Consider the following 25,324-nt stretch of genomic DNA (forward strand, 5'->3'; position numbering starts at 1 on the left):
GCAGACCAATCTCTCTCATGATCCAGTATTTTTGTCCAGTTGGACAAGATTTTTTACTTACTTAATCACAAGTATATGGGACAGAATGGAAGTTTACATGTTCACCACAAAAATCATTTGTAGGTCACAGCTCAATTACCCCGTTTTTCTTCGTATTCCTCATCAACTTTCATAGAATGATGTAATATCTGAAGTTGGAAGGGATCCACGTGGACCATCAAGTCCAACCCCCAACCCCAATGTATGAGAGCACTGTCCCAGCTCTCCCTGAGCTCCCGCACTGGGGCCCTCAACAGAGTCAACAGCTCCACTCAATTTAGTGTCATCCACAAACTTATTCAGTTTGCATTGTAATCACTCATTTACGAAAAATGACTTATTTGTTGTCATTGTTTTGGGGGGGGGAAAAAGTGTTTTTACAGAAGCATTCTGCTCTGCAACTGTTAAAAAAAAAAAACACAACAAAATGAAACAAAACATGGCTGCACACAGTATATAAGAAATTCACTTCATAGGTCTGCCGTGAAAATATATGAGGACTGCAGCCCTTTAACCAGAACTCCACAGATGTTAGCTACTCATGAAGACCTCTCTGTGAAAGAACATCTACACCCTATGAGCATGGAAGCCAGCAAGCTCCTGCTCCTCAACTTATCAAAAGTTATGTATTTTTTTCCCAGGCTCTAAGGAAATACAGAAAAAACAAACCCAGGGCTGGATATAAGAATCTTGCTAAGTTAAAGTAATTCATTTCTTAGGGCTTTAGAGCTTCAGTGGAAAGATAAAGCAGCAAACTGGCAGATTACAAAACTGCAAGCTTTATCTCAGTCCAGTACAACATGTTTCTCATTCTCATATACAGGATGGTTCGCATGGGCAACTAATAGGAAATTCTGCAATAGTTTTTTAAAGGCTTACTGATTAAACTGGAGAGATTGTGTCTGGATGTCTGGAGCAACACATCCAGTGTCCTACACAGTTGTGGTTTGTTTGTTTGTTTTACTTAGCTCAGCTCCTCACTTTAACTGCAACAACTGCAAAAAACTTGGAATAATCAACCAAGCTCTACACCGTTGTTTTTTTTCCTCATATTTTTAGGGCAATTGTGAAGACATTCATATGGATCAGCACACTGTCCCCAACACCAGCAGACAGATATCAGCTTTCGAACTTACCCTGGGGGCTCTTGCAGAGCCAGGAGAATGCCAGGAACTATGTAGCAGCATGGCTTCAGGGCAGCTCTTACACCTCTCCTACACGCAGCTGCGTATCTAGAGGAAAAGCACTGCTAGTTAAAGGAATAGGGCAGGTACGTCCAACCCATGGGCCGCATGAGGCCTAGCCCAGCCCGTCCTGCAGCCACCCCCTTCCCCGCCATCATGGCGGCTGCTCTGCCCCTCCCTGCGGCCCGGCCCCGGGCACGCACCCACTGCTCACCACAACCACACCTCGGTGTGTCTGGGCTGAACCCAGGGCACGGGGAGAACGCAGGGCAGTGCTGACTCAGGGCAAATAACTGCGTGCATTGTGATACACTGGCTAAACAACTGTTCTCCAGGATACAAGCATACAAAGAGTAAAATGTCATCAAAAATCTCTGATGAACACCTGAGAGCTCACTGAGAATTGCAGCCACTGCCAGCAAACCAGGCTGTTGTGTTAGTGTCACAAAGACAGGGTCACATATTGCACTGGTTTTATGCTTTTGTTACTCTCTTTTTTTTCATGTTTAAATAAAAATATTAAACATTAAAATAAGTTTTGTTACTTATATGCATTAACTATACTATATTTTTTTGGTGCGTGACTACAGATGAAAAATTGTTGTAAGTCAAGCAAGGATGCGCCAAATGTTCTGATGACTCAAAAGGAGGCACAGCTTTAGGGAGGAGGGCGAGAACAATGGTCCCAGTTCAGTCAAGTACAAATAATCATTTCCTTTAACATTTAAATAGTCCCAAAACAAAAGTTAAGCTTTAGCTTAAGGACTTTGCTGACATGAAGCCCACAAGCCCGAATACAGAGGCACTCTGAAAAACGATCAGCCCTGGAGATGACTCTTTCACAAGAGTCAATATTTTGAAAGTAAAATTAATGGAAAATTCTATAGCCTGAGGAAAGCTTTACAGGGATGCAGTTTGGACATCTTGAAAATGGCCAATAATTTCAACATGCTTCTCAGCTTCTATTGAAAATTTCTGAAGTGACATAGTCTGGCTTAAAGATCATAGGTGATGACATTATTAAAAGATGCCTCTTAGCCTAGCCTTAGGTTGTGATCATTTATTACACTCTGGATCGCACTGAAGAATATATAAGAAGGTGGGAAAAGCTGTTGGCCTGGGGCTGTGGTCCTAATTGCATGTTTACACTTGCATTTCTCTATCTTTTAACTTGGTGACATTTTTAATTGAGTGATTAATCAGCCTTTACTTTGTTATTTGCAATCTACACATTAAATGCTACAGGCCAGATAAACTAGCCAACACAAATTAGCCACCTTACTGGCAGATTTGTACCAATAGAGCATCTGGTCCTCCCTGAATTAATTTGTACTGTAGACAGGAACCAAGTACAAGTCTTCTTTTAAATCCATGTGAAAAATAGAAATATTCATACTTTTCACTCAAGTCTCTGTCCAGCTGTGTTTTTCTTAAATAGGTTCTCCAAATCCAAAGTGACACCAGGCACATGACTTGCCTCTGGGAGTCCTGCACACTCAAGCCCTTCTTGTAGACTAGCATTGTGGCATGACAGCTTCACTTGTCAGGTGCTACGCTGGTTGCTGTGGGAAAACGCTTGGCACCACCGATGGTTTTTCAGGTAGAAAATCTGCAGAAACTGGTTTTGCACAGCAGATAAAGCAGCCTGCTATTTCTTGCTCTGCCAAGTTGGCCCCTTCACGGAAGTGGTATGCAGGAAATAATGATGTACAAGCAAATATGTAAAATTCATTTTAAAAAACTATTTAGCACTAATTCTTCATCATATGGCAGTGTAGTGAAGGAGGAGTAGGCCAAGACAGGAGAGACTGAAAAGACTTTCTAGTATTGAAGTGTGATTTAGGGTCAAAGTTCCCATGCCAGTATGGAATAGCAATACAATGCCCAATTTCTGCCTCTGTGAAGCACTCATACATGCCACCAAGGCAAATACAGATAAGTGAAAATACCAATCTTCCATTAATGTGTGCAGTAACATCAAAGACCACCAGTCATTCTGCTTACCATAGGAACCCAGCAAGCTCCCAACTTTGTCCTTCTCCTTCAGGAAGCATCAGCAAAGCTGAATGGCATGGTGAAGAAAGAAGCAAGCAGTGGAGTGGAAATGAAGACATGGTCTCTTAGTCTGGGTGGGCAATACATACACTGAAAGGTCCTGAGAGAGAATGGAGAAGTGCAGTAGAAGCACAGGGCATGGGAAGGATAACAAGCCAGGTCTCTTAGTGACAGTGCACAGTTGAAGGGACTGTTCCAGTGTGGAAATGCACAAGGAAGACTGGGAACAGCTGGGATATGGGATGCAAAACCAGTTTGAGAATCAACAGGTTTGACTGAATGTTTCGCTTTTAAAAACCCAGCTCCTAATTTAAGGTGCCAAGAGACGGGTATTTTAACAGCATTTGGGTACAGTTACACATATCGAAAGACATTTAAGCCTACCCTGGTATCACTCTGACGAGAGGCGGCTTTGAAACTTCACCTTAACATCTGTTTTCACTGAAGAAAAACAAAATAATCATAATACTTTCAAGTTTTAAATGATCCATTTTAGTCAGTATTTTTTTTTTCCCCTAAATTTGAAATGTTTATCATAGCAGGCTGGTCTTAGTAGTGGAAAACTGTTATTATTTATCATATTAAATATAAAGCATTACTGCTTTTGCAATTTAGGTCATGAAATCAAAGTGTTACCAGTGTTGTTGTTTCAGATTTTAATAATCATTGTCCACAACATTAAATAGTTTGATTACCAAGACCTACCAATGGTCAGTGATGGCAACTCACAAATAATGCTTCATACTCCTCAATTTACCTCCCAGGATGCATTTTAATAATAACCAAAAGCTGATTAATTCTGCTTTTTTACAACCAATTATACATTAACATTTACATACATCCAATTGCAGTCACAGTGTATACATATTTTTGGATCCGCAGCAATATGAGTTCTAACTGTATATACATGTGCAAGTCTGAATATGTCCTGAGTAATTTTTAAGTACTATTAGTAAAATCCTGTAAATTTTAATTGATGCAAATAAAATTCAGGTTTTGCAGTGTTATGTTATTGCAAAGAAGCTGTTTTCAAAAAAAGAAGTCTAGCTTTGTGCATAGCTTTGAGCTCTGTACACTGCACAGTATCCACTTACAGTCTAGGTAATTAGAAAATGTGAAAAGATGCCGACTGCATTCTTCAGTAACTATTGCTTCCTTTACTGCTTAATTAACAGCAAGTGATTCGTTCTGCTTCAAAATACCCAAGCGTGGAAGACTTTTAAAGGTTTTAAATTATATTCTTTCTGCTGTATATGTTTTGTAAACATTCAAGTCACTCAGGCTCTTTAATTCTTCTGAGCAAAACTATACAATCACGCAGACAAACATTTAAAATATATGTTCCGGGAGAAAAAAAAAAGAAACATCAGTGGAGTATGAGCATTACCTTAAATACCACAATACGCTGTAAGAAATCAAAACAGGAAATGTTCTTTAAGGAGCAGCTTGAGAAACTGAAAGGCTGCTCAGAAACTCTCTGTCAGTATGACACGCCAACACAGCGAACGCAAGATGATCTCACGCGACCATAACAAATTGTCTGAGCAAATGTGAAGAAGTGCTCCCACCGAGGAGTGGATCCAAACCCAGCATGAGTTTCAGAACTTTCATACAGCATTAACAGCGCAACTCAAGAACAATGTCTGTGTACTTCATGCCAGGAAAATGCAGGCACTAATATGAGAAGTGGGAAAGGACAAAAGCTAGCATCAGGGCGTAGCTGTCTTTAGCTGGAGTTGGTTTGATGCAGCTTTTCAGGCATGAGAGAAGATACCCTTTTTTCCTCCCCTTCATTTCTCTTGCACCACAGAAGTGAAGGCACCACTGACTGCGCTCCTCTGGCATAAGGGTCCTGGCACAGGAGTTAGCTGGTCCCATGACTGCTGTAGTCAAAAACTCCTTTCCTGAAGAATGGTGAGAACTCACAGATGGTGTGTTTTGACAGAGTTGACCCCACTTTATCAATGTGCAGCGGAGATGATGGAGATTTCAGCATTGCAGTGAAAAAGCTCCTGAGGTATGTCTGCAGAACGAAATGCAAAATGACGTAAGGTTTTCTTGATCAAGTCAAATTATTTACAAATGCTTTGAAGAATTAAATAAGCAGCAGTACCAAAAAAAAACCCACATAACAACAATATCTCCATGGACAGTGAAAAGTCCTTTTAGTAACCATCAGCATTTAAATCAATCCATAAAACATATCTCCTGAAATGTCCCTGTTAAGATGAGGAAAAGTAGAAAAGAAATGTTTCCCACTTCCTTTCCCTGCCAGGCTTGTTAACTGCTTTATTCCGCGCTCATGTAATGCTTCTGCTAATCATGACCTGCTAATACTGCTGTCTAGCATTACAAAACACTGCAGCAGGTGCAAACCTCAAATCTATTCTGCAGGAATTTCACTACATATGGACACAAAAGGACTTTAGAAATCTTCCTCATCAAGCCTTTATGAACCTCGCATGGAAAAGGATTTGTTTTGATCAAGGCCATCTGCACAAATATCGTATGACTTCCATATCATCTCGGAACATAAGAGCATCTTTTCACTGAGCTGCCCTCTGAACATTTTTTTTATTATTTAAAAAAAAAACGTCTGACACATAAGAAGCATTCCCCTTCCCAAAAGTTAATATTCACCAACCGCTGCGTGACTTGCATCCATTTATATCTAGAGAAATTGTGACAGATGTATATTAATACAAAGTTAGCTTTCACAAACCTGATGGGGTTTCCTTCGCATATGGGTTGAATTATTACAGTCATTTAGCTTAGTTTAATAAGCCATATTTATAAATTTTGAATGGACACAGTAGGTAAGATGTTGATCGGGCAGGTGCTAAAACGTTACCAAATGTCACCCAAATAGCTGCAAGGGAAATCTCGTCTTGAACACAAGGATAAACACCTCTGCTCTGTACAGACTAACCACAAAAAAAAGTAACTTGAGAAATTATTCAGTGATCTTGGATGCAGTGGGAAATACATCTACAAGACAGAACAGCACAATAGCCCATGAAAAACACAAGGTTTAGCCATTTGAATGCAGCGACTTCTGGGTCACAAAAGAGGCCCGTTCAGGAAGCAGTCCTGGTTATTTACTTCTCAAGGAGAATTTCTCCATAATGTAAAGGCCTGTTATATATTTAAAGTACCTTGGAAACCAGCTGTATTAATATCGTAGAATGCAGGATAACAACAACAAAAAGTAGCAGCTGGCACGTAAGGTATTCTCTTGGCAGGACTGGTAGATTTTCTTTTTTATTCAGATCTCCCACAGGTTGTATTAGAGCTCATGAAAAATATTCATTACAAAAATACCTTCAAGATGAATTCCAACAGACTAAGAGGTAATTTAAAGTGAGCAACAGATGTCATATCAGCATTTGTCATAATTAGTTCACAAAGTAGGGCCCTTTAAAGCAGTCCCAATCCAGTAATGCCTGAAGGATGAGTATGGTGGAAAATCAAATGTAAAACATAGCATACCATTAGAGTTTTAGCACTGTGCTGAAAAGTTACTGCAGTAATTTCAGTTTATGGCTACTGAAGGCTCAAAGGTACCAAAATTTCTCACTGGAGACATTATGAGACCTATTGCATTCACCTCGGTATGTATGGCCAGATAATTGACTGTCATGCCTTTGCTGTAGAGCCATTATTCATTGTTTTGGCACAACAGCTCTAACGGAAGAGCATTAAATAAATAATAAAATCCCTCTGCTATAAGCGTACACTTATCTGACAGGGAAACACTAGGAACAGCAGGTACACTTATTTTCCCAGATCTGCATGCAGGAGTTGCTCTGTGAATATCAGAGATTCTTTGAACACGAAGAAGATACTTGGGAAAATGACAACAAGCAGACTATACCAGATTATGATGGAATTCATTTTCTGTGAAGGTTTCCAGCCATATGGCTTGGCATTATGTGCTCTTCAACAACCATTTCTGAGCAAATTAGCCCTCTTTTAAATCCCATATCTGCATTCGCCCTTGTTTGCAATGCTGATATGTTAGCACAGCACAGAAATGATGTGCCCTTGACACAAAGAAGCTGTTGCTCCAGTGCAATTAAGGCTGCTCTGCCCAGATACGCTGATTAGGAGTTAATTCCCATAGATGGAAAACAGAGCTCACACCATTAGTGTGTATGCCCCTATTAAAGGGCTGTGGAGAGGCAGTGAGGGGGAAGGTTGCTCTGTCCTGTCTGCTGCAGCATGGACAAAGTTGAAGAATGTGGTAGGAGAAAATGAAGAGAGCTCCTTATTGGTGCATGGAAACAAGCTTCCCTAATTCAGACAGAATAGGCAGAGAATGAGGGTGACAGCAGCCAGAGAGAGGAGCAGGCGTACATCAACAAGGAGCATGGAGAGAAAACTTTGCTGGAGACACGGAGGGGACTTGACCTGGACTTTGTGGCAGCCCAGGAGGCCACTGGAAGCTGCTAGAGTGGCAGCAAGGCTAGATGAAATTACCTCCTCTGCCGGGACCCAACGAGCAGAGGGAGAGTTGTTTTCAGAGCTTTCATATTAAATCCACCTCCAGCAGCAGGTATGATTTTTCTCTGTTTACAGAGCAATGCTGTTGTTTGTGCTGAGTTAAAACTAGGTGGGAAGCACGCTGGTATCTTTTGATGTGCTCCCTTCAAAAAAAAACCAAGTCTTTGATGCTGGCAAGCTCAGGGTGTCAACATAGGAAACGTGTATAGGTTTTATATAAATTAATGCTGTGACATCCTACCAGCACTTCACAAATGGCACCTAAATCATCTTTCCTTGTATGCAAAGTGCTATTTTATAGCAACTGCACTTCTGCAAGGCTTGCATGATTAACTTTTAAAGAAAAAACTACATAAATGCTACAAATATTCTAAGTGTCATGTCTCACTCATTTTTGCTTGTTAGCCTTTCAGGCCTACAGTCATTTGTTCTACATTTAGTCTGGTAATCAGTATTCTTCAAAATGTGCTTAGGAGTTTCACTTCACCTGCTATGCTGTTGGTTTACCAGAAAACATCCTAATTACAAATTTGTAAATGTCTCAGTGTGAGGGTACAGCATTGTAACAGGAGGGTAAAATGGGTAACTTATAAACAGTCCATATTGGTTACTCAGTCTAAACATACATCCAGGAACAGCAGTTTACGGAATGGAAAGACTCTTGGCGAGACTTACAAAGATAGAAAGCCAGGTTTAAAAAAAAAAAAAAGTCAAAATAGGAAAAGCAGAATTTTTCCTCTCTTGGCACGCATTACAGTCTTAACAGACTTTCTCTTAAAATTTATGCTACCACACTTGCAAGCTTTAATCTTGGATTCCACGTGTTAGGAAGTAAAGCAAGGCAGGAGAAAGTCAGGAGAGGCCCAAAGTTTTCTTTTCACTTACTGGTTTGAGTAGTTTTTCCTCCAGTTTAATTATGCTAATGGAAAAATGGTAACCATTTTGAAAGCTTATTAAAAATTATTATTTTAATAAGGTTCACTTCTTTATCAGTAGTCCAGCGTTCATCTCAGGCTTGATCCATCAGCACAGCAAAGTCATTCTAATGATTTCTGCACTCCTTCAGGATGTAGGGACCTCATAATTTTATATATTTTAACATAAATCCATAACTTAATTTAAAGTTATTAAAGTTATTACAATCAAAAAGCTTTCTTGAAAGTGAAAGCGTTCTTATCATCCTTTCAGTTGTGTCATATTAAAGGAGAATTCAGTTCAATGATATTGTTCTCATAATCCATTACAAACAGCGACAGCCTCAGAGACCAATAGCAGAGCTTAGGAAGAATTGGATTTTTCATTAAACTTTGGTTGGTTTAAAATCTCATCAACTCTGGTACTTCCAGAAAGTGAAGAAATTTGGAACGCCCTCTCCTGCTGCTGTTTCTAGCAATTTCCTACCAAAAAAAAAAAATACAAAAAAATAAAAACCCCGCAGTTTTAAATTCTTTCAGTGTAATACTTTACAATTAGCATACTAAATATCGCCCACTGATATTTGACGGAGCTGAAAGCACCACAAATTTTCATAAGATAAGCCTTACCAAGCTTTGGAGATTTTTGAAACAATAGGTTCTTTCCCCCCCAACCTTTCTTTCAACACCTACACAGCCACCTGACAGTGAAAAATCTTTGCCCCAAGGTCACAGAAGGTCATCAGAGGCAGAGGCAGGAATAATTAACTTGCTCATCTAACTTTTAGCATCGGCTCTTCTCTCCCTTTAATATAGATGCTAGTTTCCTTTGGCATCAATCACATAATTATTCTGTTGACTAGTGTTAAGTGCTGCAAGCTTTAAATCAAATCTTGATTTGAATTATTCATAGAGCAAAGCATACGCAGGTATCAGCAGCTGTTTTCTATAGGAAAGATATCTGATTGCAAAAAAAGAGAGTCTGAAGCACATTCCCTGACTCTGGAAATCTGCATTATACTACAGTTACCACACTGATTTCAGAGAGAACGTTCACAGAGTCAGCTATTCCTGAGGAAGAATCTGTCCCAGAACAAGGAATGTGCTTGGCTGCCAATCTGCGATCACAAAAGAAGGCAAAGCCTGCTGCAGGAGCCCCTCGTTACTGCAGAAATCAGAACTCTCCTGCCTTTGTCTCCTAGAAAGAAACTGTCAGGCATATGCAAAGGAAAATGAACGTTTCCGGACGCTTCCCCAAATTAACCAACTTTCTCTATTTTAGGCCATTCACTGGCACCTGGATGAGGAGAGAAACAAAGGCTTCAAGGGAGGTTTTTCAAATACCAAGCACTAGAGAAATGCCAGCCATCATCACTAACAACAACCTCTGCTGACAGAAAAAAGCCTGGCTTAAACGACTCTGACAGGAGATGGTGTCTCGTGGCAACTTCAGGTTGGCAGAGGGCCCCGTCTGGGGTGATGCTATGTACAGAATCCAAAGAGATCTTATGTCTGCCCAACAAAAATAGGACTCAAACTCCTAATTGGATCTGCTGCTTCTGTGGCTTGTTGGTTTGTTGTTGTTGTTTTTATTTTCTTACTGGCGAAAGTCAGAGGGAATCAGCAGGCTGCCAGGAGAGGAAAGCTGTGGCTGCAACCAGCTTGTATTAAGTGTGGAACAAAGGAGCCCTTAGCAAGAGGGTGGCAAGCTAAGCCAGCTCTGTTCATCACGTGGGACACAGAGATCACATCTTAAACATCAATGGGACTGGATTACCTAGGTCAAGAGTGGAGGACGGGGATAGGAAGTTTCAGTAGGAATTGAGTTCCAAGGGACCAGGTTCTCCAAATTGTGCCAAATATCCCAACTTTATACAGCGAAGGGTATTCGAGCTGCCCAAGCAGAGGTATTCCATCCAGCCAGCAGTTCCAGCAGGCTTCTCTGCAAGGATATCTCAGTCCTCCAGGACACAACTCAGTTCATCACAGCAAAGCTTCAGCCCTGCGTTCACCACTGTAGCAATCTCCCCTTCCCTGGGGGACCTGCTGAGGCTAACCGGCTAATTAGGTGTGAGTAATTGCCAGCATAATGCTCTGATTGCTCTCTAAAAGTACTTTCGGATCCATTTCTGGATTTGTTAAATATGAACGAGCAGAAAAAGAACTGGCAGACAGCAAGAATATAAAATAAAGGTGGCACTGCTTTGCAGTAAAACAGCATGGAAGTATGAGGGACCTTACACAGACTACGATTGATATCTTCACCTCCAGCCATTCTCCACTCAGCAGATAGAACTGTTCACGAGTGTTTTGGCCTTCTGTGATTTTGCTTGCTTTGTTGTTGCTGTTGTTGTTTTTAAAAAAGAGGAAAATATGTGGCTTCAATTCTTTTTCCCAGCAGTTTGACATATATTATAAGATATCATAAAACATATCTCAGTAAAATATGTGAGCAGGACAGCAGGTGATATCAATACCTCAGGTTATATTTCGGGCCCTTCAGGACGTCCCTAATGTCACCTCGGTATCTGCACACATTCATCTCCTGCACACACCCCCAGGTCATTATGTGCAGCTGTGATTTCATAACAGTGAGAAAAGACTTAGTGCCTGGGAGACTGCCCTGTGCCTAAAGGATCTTAGTTCTGTGAAATATATGAAATGAAAGCTTCTAGAATTACGACACGATCACCAGGGCCGGTATCTGCTGCAGAAAGACCAGGCAGGCTGGCTGAATTCTCCTTACAAAAACGATAGCACTAGACGCTATCAAAGTTCTGCAGAGCTTCCTTGGGAAGTCAGAGGTAATAAATGCCTCCAGGATTTATCTGTCCCATAGGTATCACAGGCCTTGCTCTAGTCTCACATGGCTTGTGCAAGCACAAGGAGATTTTTCAGGGGAACGAAGACAGATTCAAAATTGTTTAAAAATGACAAGTCACAACTGCTAGCCAGAATATTCAGCAGAGGGCTGTCTCCTTCAGACTGGCAAACATTAATTAGGCTCTGGGCTGGATTAACTGGCTTCACATTATACAAGCAAAGAATAAAGGACTGACTTGTTTTAATCAAACCCTTCCTGTTCACTTTGATTAGGCCTAATCAGAGGCGAGACTGTTTACAGATAATACCTAGTAGTTAGGCAGAAAGGAAGGCTTTCCCAAGCAAGTACTGCCTCACCCTATACTTGTATGCCTCAATACCTATACATCCAACTCCACTCCACACAGCAACAATTTGCCTCCAACATGGAAGCATACCCATGTTAATCTTCCAGATACCTCCCTGAGAGACTTTGCTCTCATGTCCTCGTATCAACGGAAGAAAGAAAACCTGAAAGCACAGGAGCAAGTGCTGCTGGGGAAGAAGCAGACAGACAGTTGCGTGGGGAGCAGAACATTTATTGCAGAACAGGCAGTAGGGATCAGCTGCTGTGCGGTAGGCTGGCTGTGTTTCCTAAGAAACCCCTACTTAGGGGTTTCCCTTAACACAAATAGTGTATATTTTTTAATAAGCTAGCAAATATCTTCCAATTGGACTGTGATACACACATGCAAGCTCTTAACTTGTTAGAGCAAACTTGTTTGGTAAGGAGCTACATAGGAGAAGATATGATTGAAAAATCCCCTCTTTTGTTAGGGAACACGTTTACTTATCCTGGATCTATAAAAATAGGGTATTGCTTTCATAGCAATAGGAAAGGAGTTCAGCTGTTCCTTTTGTTGGAGCCACCAGACGGACCTATGGAGCCTTGTGTACTTGGCTGCTGTAAGTCACTGCAGTGCCACTAATGCTGCAGCAACCTGTGCTGCTGGCAGACCTAACCCAGGGCTAAGAGAGAAGCAGCAGTACTATCCACACCTTCCCTCTGGGCACGTTTAGAGGTACCTAAATGACTCTGGAACCAAGCTAGTAAGAATTGAGATCTTCAAATATCAAAATTCCATTAATAAAAGAAAACAGGACTTGCGTTTTAGCCCCTAGGGAAGTTCTGCCTCTGTTTTTAAGCCCAGCGTGTTACAGATTCCTTGAATCAGGATTACAGTTTCCTCCATAACATCTCCAGAAGTGTTTGAGTGCCACTAAAATTTAATTTTACCCAAGGTGGTACTGGAATTTACTTGAATGCATACACCTTTTTGAATTTTTGTAACGTACAAGCATTCTGAGAGATGCCAGTTATGATTCAAGGTGAAATTGCTCTCCTAGGTTTTCAAAATCCAAACTATTCATTATACCTATTTAGAGCATTTTTCTGTGCAAGTCTAATGGCATGAGCACATTATGTTGAATTACTATTATGCTGCATTGAATTAACTGCTGAAGTCGGTCTACTTCCCAAATTACAATCTTATTCTACCTGAAATTCATTTGAATCTACAGGACTTAATATTTCTTACAGCGCCTGCATGCTAAAAGCTCGTATTCATCGGCTTTAAGTAACTCCAATGAAAAGGGAATTGTAGGCTGGCAAAAAAAAAAAAAAAGAAAAAGGAAAAGGAAAAGAAAAAGACAAAGATAAAGCCAGTAAGGACTATGATTTACAGGTGGTCCATCGGTGTGATACTTCTTTGGGAAGTAAAAGGCCATATAAAAAAGATCAAAAAGACGCAGCTAGTGAAGGAAACCAATCTTTTCTCTGGAGCACAAGTCAAAACAAGTCCTGTCAGAATCTATTCAGAAAGAATAACAACAGAATTGATTTTATCACGCATCTCTGGGTGAGCAGTGGCGGCGTGTCATCTGCTGGAGTAGCCTTGGCAAACAGCTACCAAAGCACTTGACATGCATCACCTTCTGCTTCCTTTGGTGAAATCGTATGCTGGAAAATGACTGATACTCTTGCTTTGAAAAGGTATAGCAATGAGTTCAAGCCAGTGTCCTTGGTCTAGCACTCCTTTTATTCATCGACTCACATCTGAATGCAGAGAGCCATTTTTGGAGACTGATCAAGGTGCGCAACTACAGAACTTGATTTGCAGCAGGACGCTGAGAGATTTATTCAGAACTGACAGCAAAACACATTATGATGCAGAGCTAAACTAGAGTTCATACTGCTGTCACATGTTCAGAACTTCCTAAATCATAATAAACGTACCTTATTTTTTGATACTCTAAAAATCTCTAAAAAAAAGAAAAAGAAAATAGGCCCCGGAGTTACACCTCCTATTTAATTCTTTGCTTGCAACAGAGATGAACATTTTATCACAAAAGATCCATTTTTTGAGGTAGGGACCTGAAATTGCACATCTTAAGAAAGAAACACCCAAGTTATTGTGAAGGAGTACGCATTCTGAATGGAAGTTACCTCTACAAGCTCTAAGAAAGAGGGTTTGAGACCTGATCTTGAATGAGCCACTGAGTTGGAACAAATGTGACCAAGGGGTTGCTTGCATTTTCTGTTCCTTCTGCATCTAGCAGCCTGCTGGAATGAAGCTTGATCTGATCTCATTCAGAAAACAACCCCAGGCTTTCATTTCACTTCTTCCGAACTATCATCTTTCTCCTCTACTGCTATTATAAGACTAGCATCTTGCATTTGACATTGCTCACTGGAACAGGTTGCCCGAGGAGGTTGTGGATGCCCCGTTCCTGGAGGCATTCAAGGCCAGGCTGGACGTGGCTCTGGGCAGCCTGGTCTAGTGGTTGGCGACCCTGCACTCTGCACTCAGCAGGGGGGTTGAAACTCGATGATCTTTGAGGTCCTTTTCAAGCCAGGCCATTCTATGATTCTATGATTCATTCTATGATTTGCTGTGGGCCTGGCTGAGATTCTATGGCTTTTAATCAAAGTAAGATTTGATTGGTATGGAATCAACTGCTGATGCATGCAACATCCTAATTTCCACTTATTTGTATCTAGCGGATCTAATCAATCAGTAAAATGAAATGTATTTCCTTTTTGAAGCCAATGTGACCTCACACAAGAAGCACTGACACCCAAAACCAATGAAATGCTTTACTGCTGAGAGCTGCTACAGCTTCCCTGTGAGGGCTGCCACTTCAAAGAAGAGGAGCCAGGTGCCTTGTGCAGCCCTGATGATGTGCTGAAGGCCCTGAACCTGACATGGGAAATTGCTCTCAAGTGGTTAACTGCAAACATTTGCTGTCTGTAGGCCTGGCAGGACTTCAGCGTTGTTGCCGAAAAGCAGCTAGTTGTGTTTTAAAATATTTTTAAATAGATATTTGAAGTTACGAAAGGCTCTCAGTGCAGACTGACTACATCTAATCCAGCAGCTCGGGCTTGACATGGATTTCACATCATCGATATTCACAATTTGGTCCCCCTTCCCAAACACACGTGCCACTTTTCTCTGTGGATGCGTCTATTCTCTTTCTTCCTGTGCTTTTATTACATTCCTGTTCCTCTACTGGGAAATTAAAATCATCACTCTAAAATGTAGTTCAGACGACGGGTATGAAACAATCTTCTCGAGGATTATCAAACACTGGCATTTGCATCAGTTTGCTTTGCAATGGCAGTTGTATGGCATGCAGTCATGTCTGTAACAAAAGGAAAAGCTTCCTTTTATCTTCCAGTGACAATCAAATATATTCTGCATGCTTTCTGAAGTCCATCTCATTGAGATGTTTCTAAGAACAGTATTTACAAGTGCGCTGTCATAAGCAGGCATTCAAGCTGCACAAGCCAGGCTGGTGAGCAGTCGGCTTTAAAGCCCTTCTTAAAAAGCTTTGGGATCAGAAATGTTGTTGTAAGCTGATACTGGAGTCTAATAACTTCCTTTTAATGGTCACTTTGAAATGACACATATTCAATAGCTTTCAAGGCTCTTTGTGACTGGTGTCCGCGTGAAGAAAAACAGAAATGACCAAGTGACCACACTTGACAGGGTTTTTGCAATAGAAACACCAATTCACCTGTAACTAGCGTGAAGCTGGTTGTCTCAGGTAAAAAGATTAAGGATGCACTGTGAAAAAAGGCTGGGAGCATGCACTCACATTCTGTCTTCTCTCTCACACTGAATATTCAGACGATGAATCATCTAAAATTTCATTACAATGTTTCTACCCTCATGACTTCAAGGAAAACCTCAAGAAATTAGGTCTTACACTGGCTCTAACATATTCAGTTTGCTCAAGTTTGTGGACACATATTCTGTGATGTTTTCTCAGATGTCTCTTTGGCTACTTGCCACTGAGGTGTGAACTCAAACACAATTCATTTAAATAACAATAACAAATTAATATTTGATGAAAGGTGTTCATTCCAGTATTTTGTGTTTTCCTTAAGAAGCGGATTCTTGCAGTCACACAAAAAGAGCAGAACCCCACTTCAAAGGGGAAAGTTGGAGTGGCTATAGGGTACAAAAGAATTATCGCCTTCAAAGGAAGGCAAGTCAGAACACAAGTTAAAAACAAAGCATTTGGCCTCTAAGAATCTTACTTTGGAAGCTTAATTCTGTCAGGGGAAACAGCAATATTTCTGTTTAGTGCATTCAGTGCTGGTGTTGCTTTCACCAGCCAATTCTCTCTCAGGACTGGACAGAATAATTGAATAATGCAGTTCATACAAGATTTATTTCTAACTCTTGCTTTAATACCTATCATTGAAAAACTCCTCATCAGACACCAGGAAGTTAGGAGGTTAAGGACAATTGCATTATTAATTTTAAATAAATTGAGCGTGTCTCTCTTAAAGTACAAAAAAAAAAAAAAAAGGACAGAGAATTGACAGAAAGATGCATGTGCTCCTTCAAAACTCAGAGTAGATTTGCTTTACTTTACTGGTACAGGTTGACTTACTTTCATTCCCTGAGCTCTGCAAGGAGCAGCAGAAGGAAATGCATGACTCCTACCAACTGTTGTGCTGCCTGCTGGTGCATCCCCAGTCAGGGATTTTGCTTGTTGTCCCTTGCTGTCCACAAAGAAACCTGAGGAAATGCTGTGGCAGGGATAGGGAAACAATTGACATAGAGGAGACAGGCTGAGGCTTGAGGGGCTTTTTTTGTTTGTTTTCCTTCAAGTAACAACATGCTGGGATTTTGTCAGCTTAGCAATCGTGTTTTTCTGAGTATGCTGGTGACTGCAAGAGTAGAAAAGGAAGCTAGCAGGTCCACAGCTAGAAGGCTTCTGAGCAAGGAGTCAAGAAACACAACTATGTGAGCATAAGCATTTACTTGTGCACTTCTCCTGACCGAGCAATGGTTAACAGAGCTAATACTGATCTGCCTTACTAGAACAAAGGATGTGTCCATGAGAAGAAGAAAAAAAATAAGCAGGGAACGATGATAATCATTCCCCTGCAAAAATGCAATATCCAGGGCAGCTGGGATTTCGGGAAAATCTTTTACTGTCATCCACCGATCACGCAGCTCCCCCACTAATAAAAGATATTCTGCAGATAAAACAGAAACAGATACATTCACTGAACTGCAGATCTCCTGTGGCATGTGCTTCCTTTAAAAAGTTTTTGCTTATAAACTAAAAAAGGATGTATACATTTTCTGATTTCATCAGGGAAAAAAACGGGATCCTATATCCTTATTTACTAGTTTCTAATTGCATGAAAGGATAGATACACACTAACTTCTACTCATTAACTTTAATCAAAAGAATTCTTGGCTGTTTCATTTAAGGCGGATTTAATCAAGCAAGGTTGGCTCTGAAGTGAAATTACAGCCTTCAGACTGCGGAACAATTAATTTAGAGTTTTGCCCTGCAACAGGTCCCTGATGAAATACTAAATTAATAGATCGCAACAGGGCACTTAGGACAGGTAATTTTAAACACAAGTTAGGTGCTTATTTTCATGATGTATAGGTGAGACCCCTGTGCCAATTTGCACATTACTTTGCAAAAGCTCTGTGGAAATGCACGATATTGGTCAAAAGATTACATTATACCAACAAGCATCAAAGCCACAGTGTTTACATGGCAAATATGTATCCTGTGTATCAAAGACTTCTCTCCTGGTTCATCTCACAGTGAAAGACTACACACAATGTCTGCTTTCTTACCTACAATGCATTGTCAAGCTTTTGGTTATTAAGCTAGGAAAAAAAGAACGAGAAATAAAGAACCTAATGTTTTGCACAAACTTTGAATTTATTGTGATTTTAAATCAAAATCTTCATAATTCGGGTGCTCCCTGCAGCCTTTTGCTCAAAGTAACGTCACTCCCATTAGGATGAAATAACATGTCCACTTCTTAACTAAAGGTGAAACGAGGTAATTCTACATGGCAATCTTAAAACAAAATAACCCTCCCAAAAGATCTTCTCTAGTATTTCAGCTGCACTGAACAGAGCCACAAAAGCCCTCCTGCTATTTTCAGTACTTCTGCTCCTGTTGCGGCTAGAACCTGAAAGGTGCAGTGCAGGAAATAAACAAACTCTTCCTAAACAGCTATGGGTCCCACAAAGGATGTTTTGGCCAAATGGTTTTGTAATTAGGCACAAGGAAAAATTTCCCTGACTACAGCCAAAGGGAGGCAATTAAAACAGATGTTTAGATATATGCAATAGAAGTAACTCTCTGCTGTACATTTAGCTAATTCTGAAGTTGAGGAGTAGTTTTGCTCCTGCAATAACTCCCAGTCTGCCTCATTTTCCCAGATCAAACCGAGTTGCAATTTAGCTTTGACATAAAGAAAAGAGCCTATGAGGCCATTTCAGTAACCCACTGCTAATTCCAGCAAATACTTTAGAAAGGCTGTTCGACTGAAATGAGAGCTTTAGTTGTTTTACCTTTTACACAGGTGTACGTTGGATTTTGAATTTTCATTTGTGTGCATACTTGGAGAAAAAATGAAAATTAAATGAGGAACTGCTTTTCCTCACAGGTGCTGCTCAAGAATGCCCTGGGCTAGCCAAAGTTCTACTGTTCCACTCCAAAATGAATCCAAGAAGTCCAGGAAAAACAACACAAAGCGTGTTCAAAAAATATAAATATCTAATGTAAAAGCTGAGAGAGGAGAGTAATTTCTTTGTTATCCACCACAGGGATGACAGCACTACTAATGATCTTACAACATGGAATATTTGTTCAGAACACTACTAACAGACTGATATTTGTCAGACTGTCATATACTATCAGTCAACCAAGTCAGCTCGGACTTTGGATTAGAATATATATATTTTTGTTGGCCTAGAAGTTGAGCTTTGCTTTAAAATACCGTATTAACTCATCAGCTCTTGCCTAATCATGTGAAACAATCAAATAAGCTTTTAAATTATAGTATTACTGGAATAACATCACCTGTGAGGCTTGCAAGAGACTGCAAAATGTTTCCAGCAAATCAGGATTCATTATGAGGTATGAAAGCCAAGTGAATAAACGCTAGCCATGTTTCTGCTCATTATCAAGGTCTGACTTCCCCGCCTTTTACTTAATCAAATTCCCACATGAGAAACATGCCTCGTTCAAAAGGCAAAGTCCCTTCCAGAGGCAATCCGTCCATTTTCTACTTTCAGGTTAGCCCACTGGCATATGCTCATGGTTCATCGTGAGAAAATAAAAGCAAGCATTTTAAATAGAAACGGTTGTCTGTGCCATGGTGCATTATCACACACTCTTTATCTGCCAAATAGTTTCCCACTATTATTTGAGATGTGCTTTGAGTCTTCAAAGACTTATGTGACTTTGGAAAGAAACACAATGTAGGTGGTTTCTCTCATTGTTTTGCCAAGGAAGCTGCAGCTATATTATCTGAAGCTCACCAGCTTTTGGCCTACAGTGCAAAGCCAGAGCAGAGCACTGCAGAATGCACAGGGCATAAAATTGAATACCAAGAACAGAGATCCAAACTTAAGGCATTTTTGCCATCTTCATGAATGGGTGGCAAGCTTATGGCATCAAGTTCCTCATGGCAAGGATGGTACTGCTTGGTTCCCCGTCTTCTTTATAGAACTTTCTCTTGACCACTGGAGATCTTATGTTTCTCTAGTGTGGAAAGATTTGCCAGGATTACCAAGTGGCATGGCCCAGTGCACTACTACCTGGCATACGGTAAAACACATTCATGTAAATTATAATATTTACAGAATATATTGGTAATAAAGTTTTAATGACATCATTTAGCTAAAATAGATACAACTTAAAGCTAAAAACTAGCCATATTGAGAGCTACAATTACTACATGATCGTGATCAAAGCATCACTATACTCAGGAGTTTTAACATTCAGAAACACTACAATAAAGTTGGTTAGCAAATCAATAGAAGGTCAGAAAGATTAAGGGATTAAATTTCTTACTGGTACAAAACTATGCAAATTGAGTACTAGACTGGAATGTGGCCATGCCTTTATGCCCTCTATGGAGGACATGAAACAAAAAAAAGATTACATTTTGTGCTATATGTAAGATAACCTCACATCAAAAGTCAGTGGGGGGATGTTTTGTTTGCAGATCAAAGAGAAGGTGAAATACATGGGGAAAAAAAATCAAGACATGCAAGAAAAGATTCCAGTTGGAAGCAATATACTTTTATATTAAATTTTCCAAAGCTCTCCTTAATATTATTTCAACTCTACAAAGAAAGAAATTCTTTATGACTTGCATGATCAAGTAATCCTCATGTGGCTACAAAATAGTTGTGGACTGTATGCTTTAGTCTTCGTTTCCTCCTCTTCTTTCCACAAACCCCACCTCCTGCTCCCAGGCCGCAACACAGTGTACATTACCACAGAGATATAAAGCCCTGAAGTGCTATAGGAGTCAAAACTGTGCCATCCACACAGCACTGCAGAGCAAACCGAAAAAACAAACCCACGCACTCTGTCAACCTTGTCCTCCATAAAATTAAGCTTTCAAATGAATTCACAAAAAAAATACATTCCAAACTGGGTTATAAAATAAAGCTCAGAGATGCCTATATATTGCCTTCCTTCTGTCACGAGCTATTTGGTTATAGTAACTACGATAAAATAGTAAATCTTCAGATAACAAACTGCATTTAAAGTAGCGTGTTGGTTTTTTTAATCTCGTCTTGCACAGAGACCATCTGTCTGCAGTGAACACTTACCTCATCCGCAACCTTTCCCCCCTACATAAACATACCTCCCGTGAACATCTCTACAGAGATGCCCTTTTTTTTTTTCCAGACTAGGATTTTTTAAAGGCGTGCTTCATTACTTTACAATCTACTGCTGCCATCTCCTGTGTTAAATGAAGCAGCAAGTAACTCCACACTTACAGGTAGGCTATTTAACTGTGACCATACGGGAACAGTTTCTGTTGGTCAAGCAGAGAGTGCCCCACCTAGATACACTTCAAAAGGCTGTGAGGAAGATGCCATTACCTCTAAGTGACTCCGTCGTTCTGCAATCACCCGTTCATCCTTGTTTCCAAATAGCTTCTTCGGAGGGAATTCTAAAGCAGCAAGCTAGAAGATATTAAAGGATGAATCTGCATTATAAATGACAAGCTGAAATGAGAAAATTCTCTTTATACTACAAAGCATTTGGAAAGAAGAAAAAGCCAAATAGTCATGAGCCACAGTATATGCTGTTAGCAAGCATCCCATTATACATTTCTACTGACATTACGATCTGGTTTGTAGCACTGCTAAAATAACAACACATTTGGTCGTACAAGAGTGACAGAAAGCAAATTTAGGAATTAGATGTCACATTTATATATATATATATATTTTGCAATAGCAAATTGAATCTAACGTTATAACATCTGCTAAGAAGTAAGAAAGATCTCTTCAGGAATGCTGCATCTTTTAGGACTGCACTCAGTCTCTTAAAAACCGTGGTCTCCATCTACATTGTCATTTTACCTGTTCATCTTCTCTCTTAGATCATAAACATAACATTCTTGAATCTAAAAACTCACTGTGACGTTATGCTCTGGAAGTTAGTAATGCTGGATTGCCAGCTGACTCTGGAGCAGAACCTGAGGTATCTCCATGGAGTCTTAAGCTATGACAGTTTCCTTCACAAGAGGGACAGGGGAAGAGCACGCACCCCCATGGGATTGGCAGCTGTAATGACGACAAGAGGCACTTCCAGAGCTGCAACTCAACTGCAGTTCACATTCAAATGTATGTCCATAAAGGAAGGTGATAATTTTATTTCCGAAGAGAGTCCACATAAACATGCAAAATTCTATTTATCACATTAAAAATGAAAGCAAGGAAGGAACAGAACATCTAAAACTGGCTGTTCAGATCTGTCCTTCTAGGAGTTCAATACAGAGCTGTTTGAAGCTATGTTTTTTCATTTCTTTCTCATCCTGTAGGAACTGTAGCAAGCCACTTTAGTAAAGGGCAGAGCAAGAGAAGTGTATTCCTTTCTTGTACATCAGCAAACATAAGATTTCAGCAAGTCCAGACAGCTATTACTGGAAAACACACTCACAACTCAAGAGCTGGTAACAAGCACCAATAAACTTTGCCTGCTAAACCAGAGCTGCCGGGAATGATGCACAAGAAAGCAAGTCCTCTCCACACAGTTTGTGTTTGCATCTCAAGGCAGTTCAAAACAATTTCTTTCTAGCTCTCACTGTAGATAGAAATATGCAACCTCACATCACTATTGCTAGAGTTATTTCGCAGGCAGAACCCAAGGGTAAAAAATGCCTTGTGCATGAATTCCCCGGGCTATATGATAATATTGAAATAATAAACAAGATGCATCATTTCCTAGTACACTGGCATATATACGACTGTAGAGAATTTATCTTGTTACTAGGAGCTGTAGTACACTGAATTAAATGAGGAACCTCATTATTAACATTGAATGTAGCTATTCTTAAAATACAGAGGAATTCTGCAACACAAATTATTTATTCCTACTCTCTGGTTGAACTCTGACTTGGATAATTTTAAAGAAGTGTCTTCAAATGAGCGGCATGAACTGATGTGGAGCAACTGAGGAGGCAGAAGAGATGTCTGTTTTACATCAGATTTGTCAGCTGGACCCAATAATATTCCTCAAGTTTCTCCAACCACGTGTGCCTGCTTTTCACGTTGGCAGGACAAGCAGCATACAGCCAAATAGTATTCTGTAATTATGTCCTTAGGACTTATTTTCACTGCATTACTCTCTCCTTAACCTATACAGAAATGTGAGTGCTATTATTTTTGAGGGCTACCCGATCCCACTCCTGCAGAAATTATATTTTATTAAATTGTACTGAATCACGTAACTGCTGGCAACAAGCAACATAAAACAGCTACCACCACAATCTCCTCCTGGCCCTAGAGAGACTGCTTTTCAATTTATTTACTAATAAATACTTTATTTATAGAGTTTTACAATAGTGTCTGTTAAGTAGAGGCCAAATTGCCCAAATGAAAAAAAAAACACACAACACTGCTGCTACCACTTCCTCAGACAAACCCTACAGAGTCAAAGCAAAGTATTACATCTTAAACCAAGAATGATTCGTGAAGTTTGATTTTAACAGGTTTTGGGAGACTCATTCAAGAAAACTTTGGGATGAGCAATGGTCTTTCAGGTGTTTGCAAAAGTTGCTGGCTTTTTGAATACATCTTAGGAGAAAAACAGTTAGTTGTATTTTCTAACAACAGCAAACCTTGATAAACTCATTCTAACCAAAGTAGCTGATCACATAGTTTTAATATTCCGTACTTCCCATCTTTGGGATGCACAAATCTCTGAAACCAAAACAAGAGACGTTCATTTCTGCAGTCATTAACTTAATATGCAAAAGAAACATCTCAGCCAAACTCACTCCAAAGCATTGCAAGTTACAGCATGGACCTAAGAGAAAATAGTAACTTCACTGCTGGTCAACACCTGGACCTGAATATTTCAGAGTTGGAAAAGGATATTTAACAAAAACCTACATCTTGACCTGATTGTCACTGTGCCAAACTATATTTGGTATACGTATGCATGTTTCTTTTGTTTGCAATACATGTTTACAGAGTTTACCTGTACATACATCTATGAACCTGGAAAGATCTTGCATTCTGCAGAGGATATGCTGCAAAAAAACTAATTATCTACTGCTGCCATCATCTCTATGGGGACGGGTGCAGAAGGTGCACAGCCTTGGGTCTTCTGGAATAACTCTGTGTCCCCGCTTTGCCACTGTCTTTCTCAAGGGTCCTCTGGCTCCTCTCAGCCAAACAATTGGCAGGTGTCCATCACACAAGCAAAATGGAAGGCATTTCTGTCACACAACAGGTGACCTCCCAACCACACGGCGATAAAACCTCCAGCTGTAGACTTCATCATCATTTCAGCAACCTTGGAAGCCCTGAAGTGTTCCCACATCTCCTACTCCATGCCAAATATCCCATGAGATACAAAAGCAAATGTGTTATCTACAATACACTGCAAACTTCATTTTCCTTGTTTGCCATTACAGCAGAAACACTGTCAGACTGCAGAGTTGAATACACATCAAAACAAAAAGGAGACATCCAAAACTCTCCAGGGCTCGAGTTTCAGGCTGTCCAAATGCTTAAACAGACATCATAACACCAGTCCCCACCCAGTTCACAGTCTGAAAATTACCTTTGCAACATGAGAACCAGAACTATTTATGTGGCAACGTGAATTATTTAGTCCTTTATGTGACTGTGTAATTTCATTGCTGTAGGAAGCTGATCCACTGCAGTATATTTGTATAAAAATACAATATATATACAAATATACACACATATACATAGATATATACACAAATATACACACACCATTCCTCTCTGCAGCTAACTTACAAATGCAGTACTTTATTGTGGAGGAAAAACACTTAGGTGCAAGTGTTCCAGAAATAAGAAGAGTGACAATAAAAATGTTATCATCCTGTCATAATTTCTGTTCATTAAAAAAAAAAAAAAAAAAAAAAGCAGTAGTGTTACAAAGACTTTAAGAAACTGTGCAGTAGCTTCAGATGAAATTACCATTGCTACAGGTTAATACACACAGCACAGTACGTGACTGAACGACGTTTGTTCTTATCACTTAAGTACGTAAGGCATTTTTTGGTGTAGAGTTTGCACAGAGATGTTTGCCTCAGCTCAAACACTAAAAAAGAATTTCACGCTCTCCATATTCAGGAGTATAAATTATTCTTTTAGAATTAAATGACTGTGTACCCTCTGGCTCAAACGTACTCTGAAAGGGTCACACCTTGACTAAGAGATGAAGGGTTTGCAGTAATATGAAGTGTAACAGGAGGATACTACAGGTAGCAAGGTACATTATTCTGCTTTCCTGAAATTTCTAAAGCATGCCCCTCCACCTCTTCCAGTCCCCCTCCTTCCTGCAGCAGTGGCAGTGAAAGTGTTTGGCAGTCAGGCTTCTTTTTGGTTAGGACGTTTTGTCATTTTCTAGGGCTGCTGATGAGGTGATGTGTTTTCTGTCATGGGAAATTAACAGGCATATTCCCCAGCTTGACAGGAACAGTGAGCTAGAATGATTTCCTGAGAAGCTTCTGCATGTAGTGTGCAAGATTTCTAATTTTTATTTTGGCTGCAGAATCATTTCCCTACCACACTGAACTACGGCACCACGATAAAACAAAATCCATCATATAGAAAGTAGCGTGCACGTGCATGTGTATATATATCAAGGGCAAGACCAGGACTGCCCTTAGACCCAAAATACAAAAAAAGATAATCTTTTAAAATAGTACAGAGTCACCTCAAGACTGCCTATTGGCACTCCTAATGTCTTTTTAGACACTGA

General features: G+C 40.1%; 1 protein-coding gene across 3 annotated transcripts in view; it reads right to left on the reverse strand.

The window, feature by feature from the left end:
• Positions 3,918-25,324, reverse strand: part of KIF16B (kinesin family member 16B) — a 135,636-nt gene continuing 114,229 nt past the window's right edge. For 2 of the 3 annotated variants that reach the window (XM_021389942.1, XM_021389941.1), the window contains 2 exons: positions 20,956-21,039; positions 3,918-5,301 (listed from right to left, as the gene is read on the reverse strand). In XM_021389942.1, coding sequence (XP_021245617.1) covers positions 5,143-5,301; positions 20,956-21,039 — 243 coding nt within the window. In that variant the 3' untranslated portion in view covers positions 3,918-5,142. Of the gene's footprint in view, positions 5,302-8,666; positions 9,179-20,955; positions 21,040-25,324 lie in introns of all 3 variants that reach the window. The other variant, XR_002436408.1, reaches the window with a different exon arrangement.

This window comes from Numida meleagris, chromosome 3 (assembly GCF_002078875.1).
Source record: "Numida meleagris isolate 19003 breed g44 Domestic line chromosome 3, NumMel1.0, whole genome shotgun sequence".
Lineage (NCBI taxonomy): Eukaryota > Metazoa > Chordata > Aves > Galliformes > Numididae > Numida > Numida meleagris.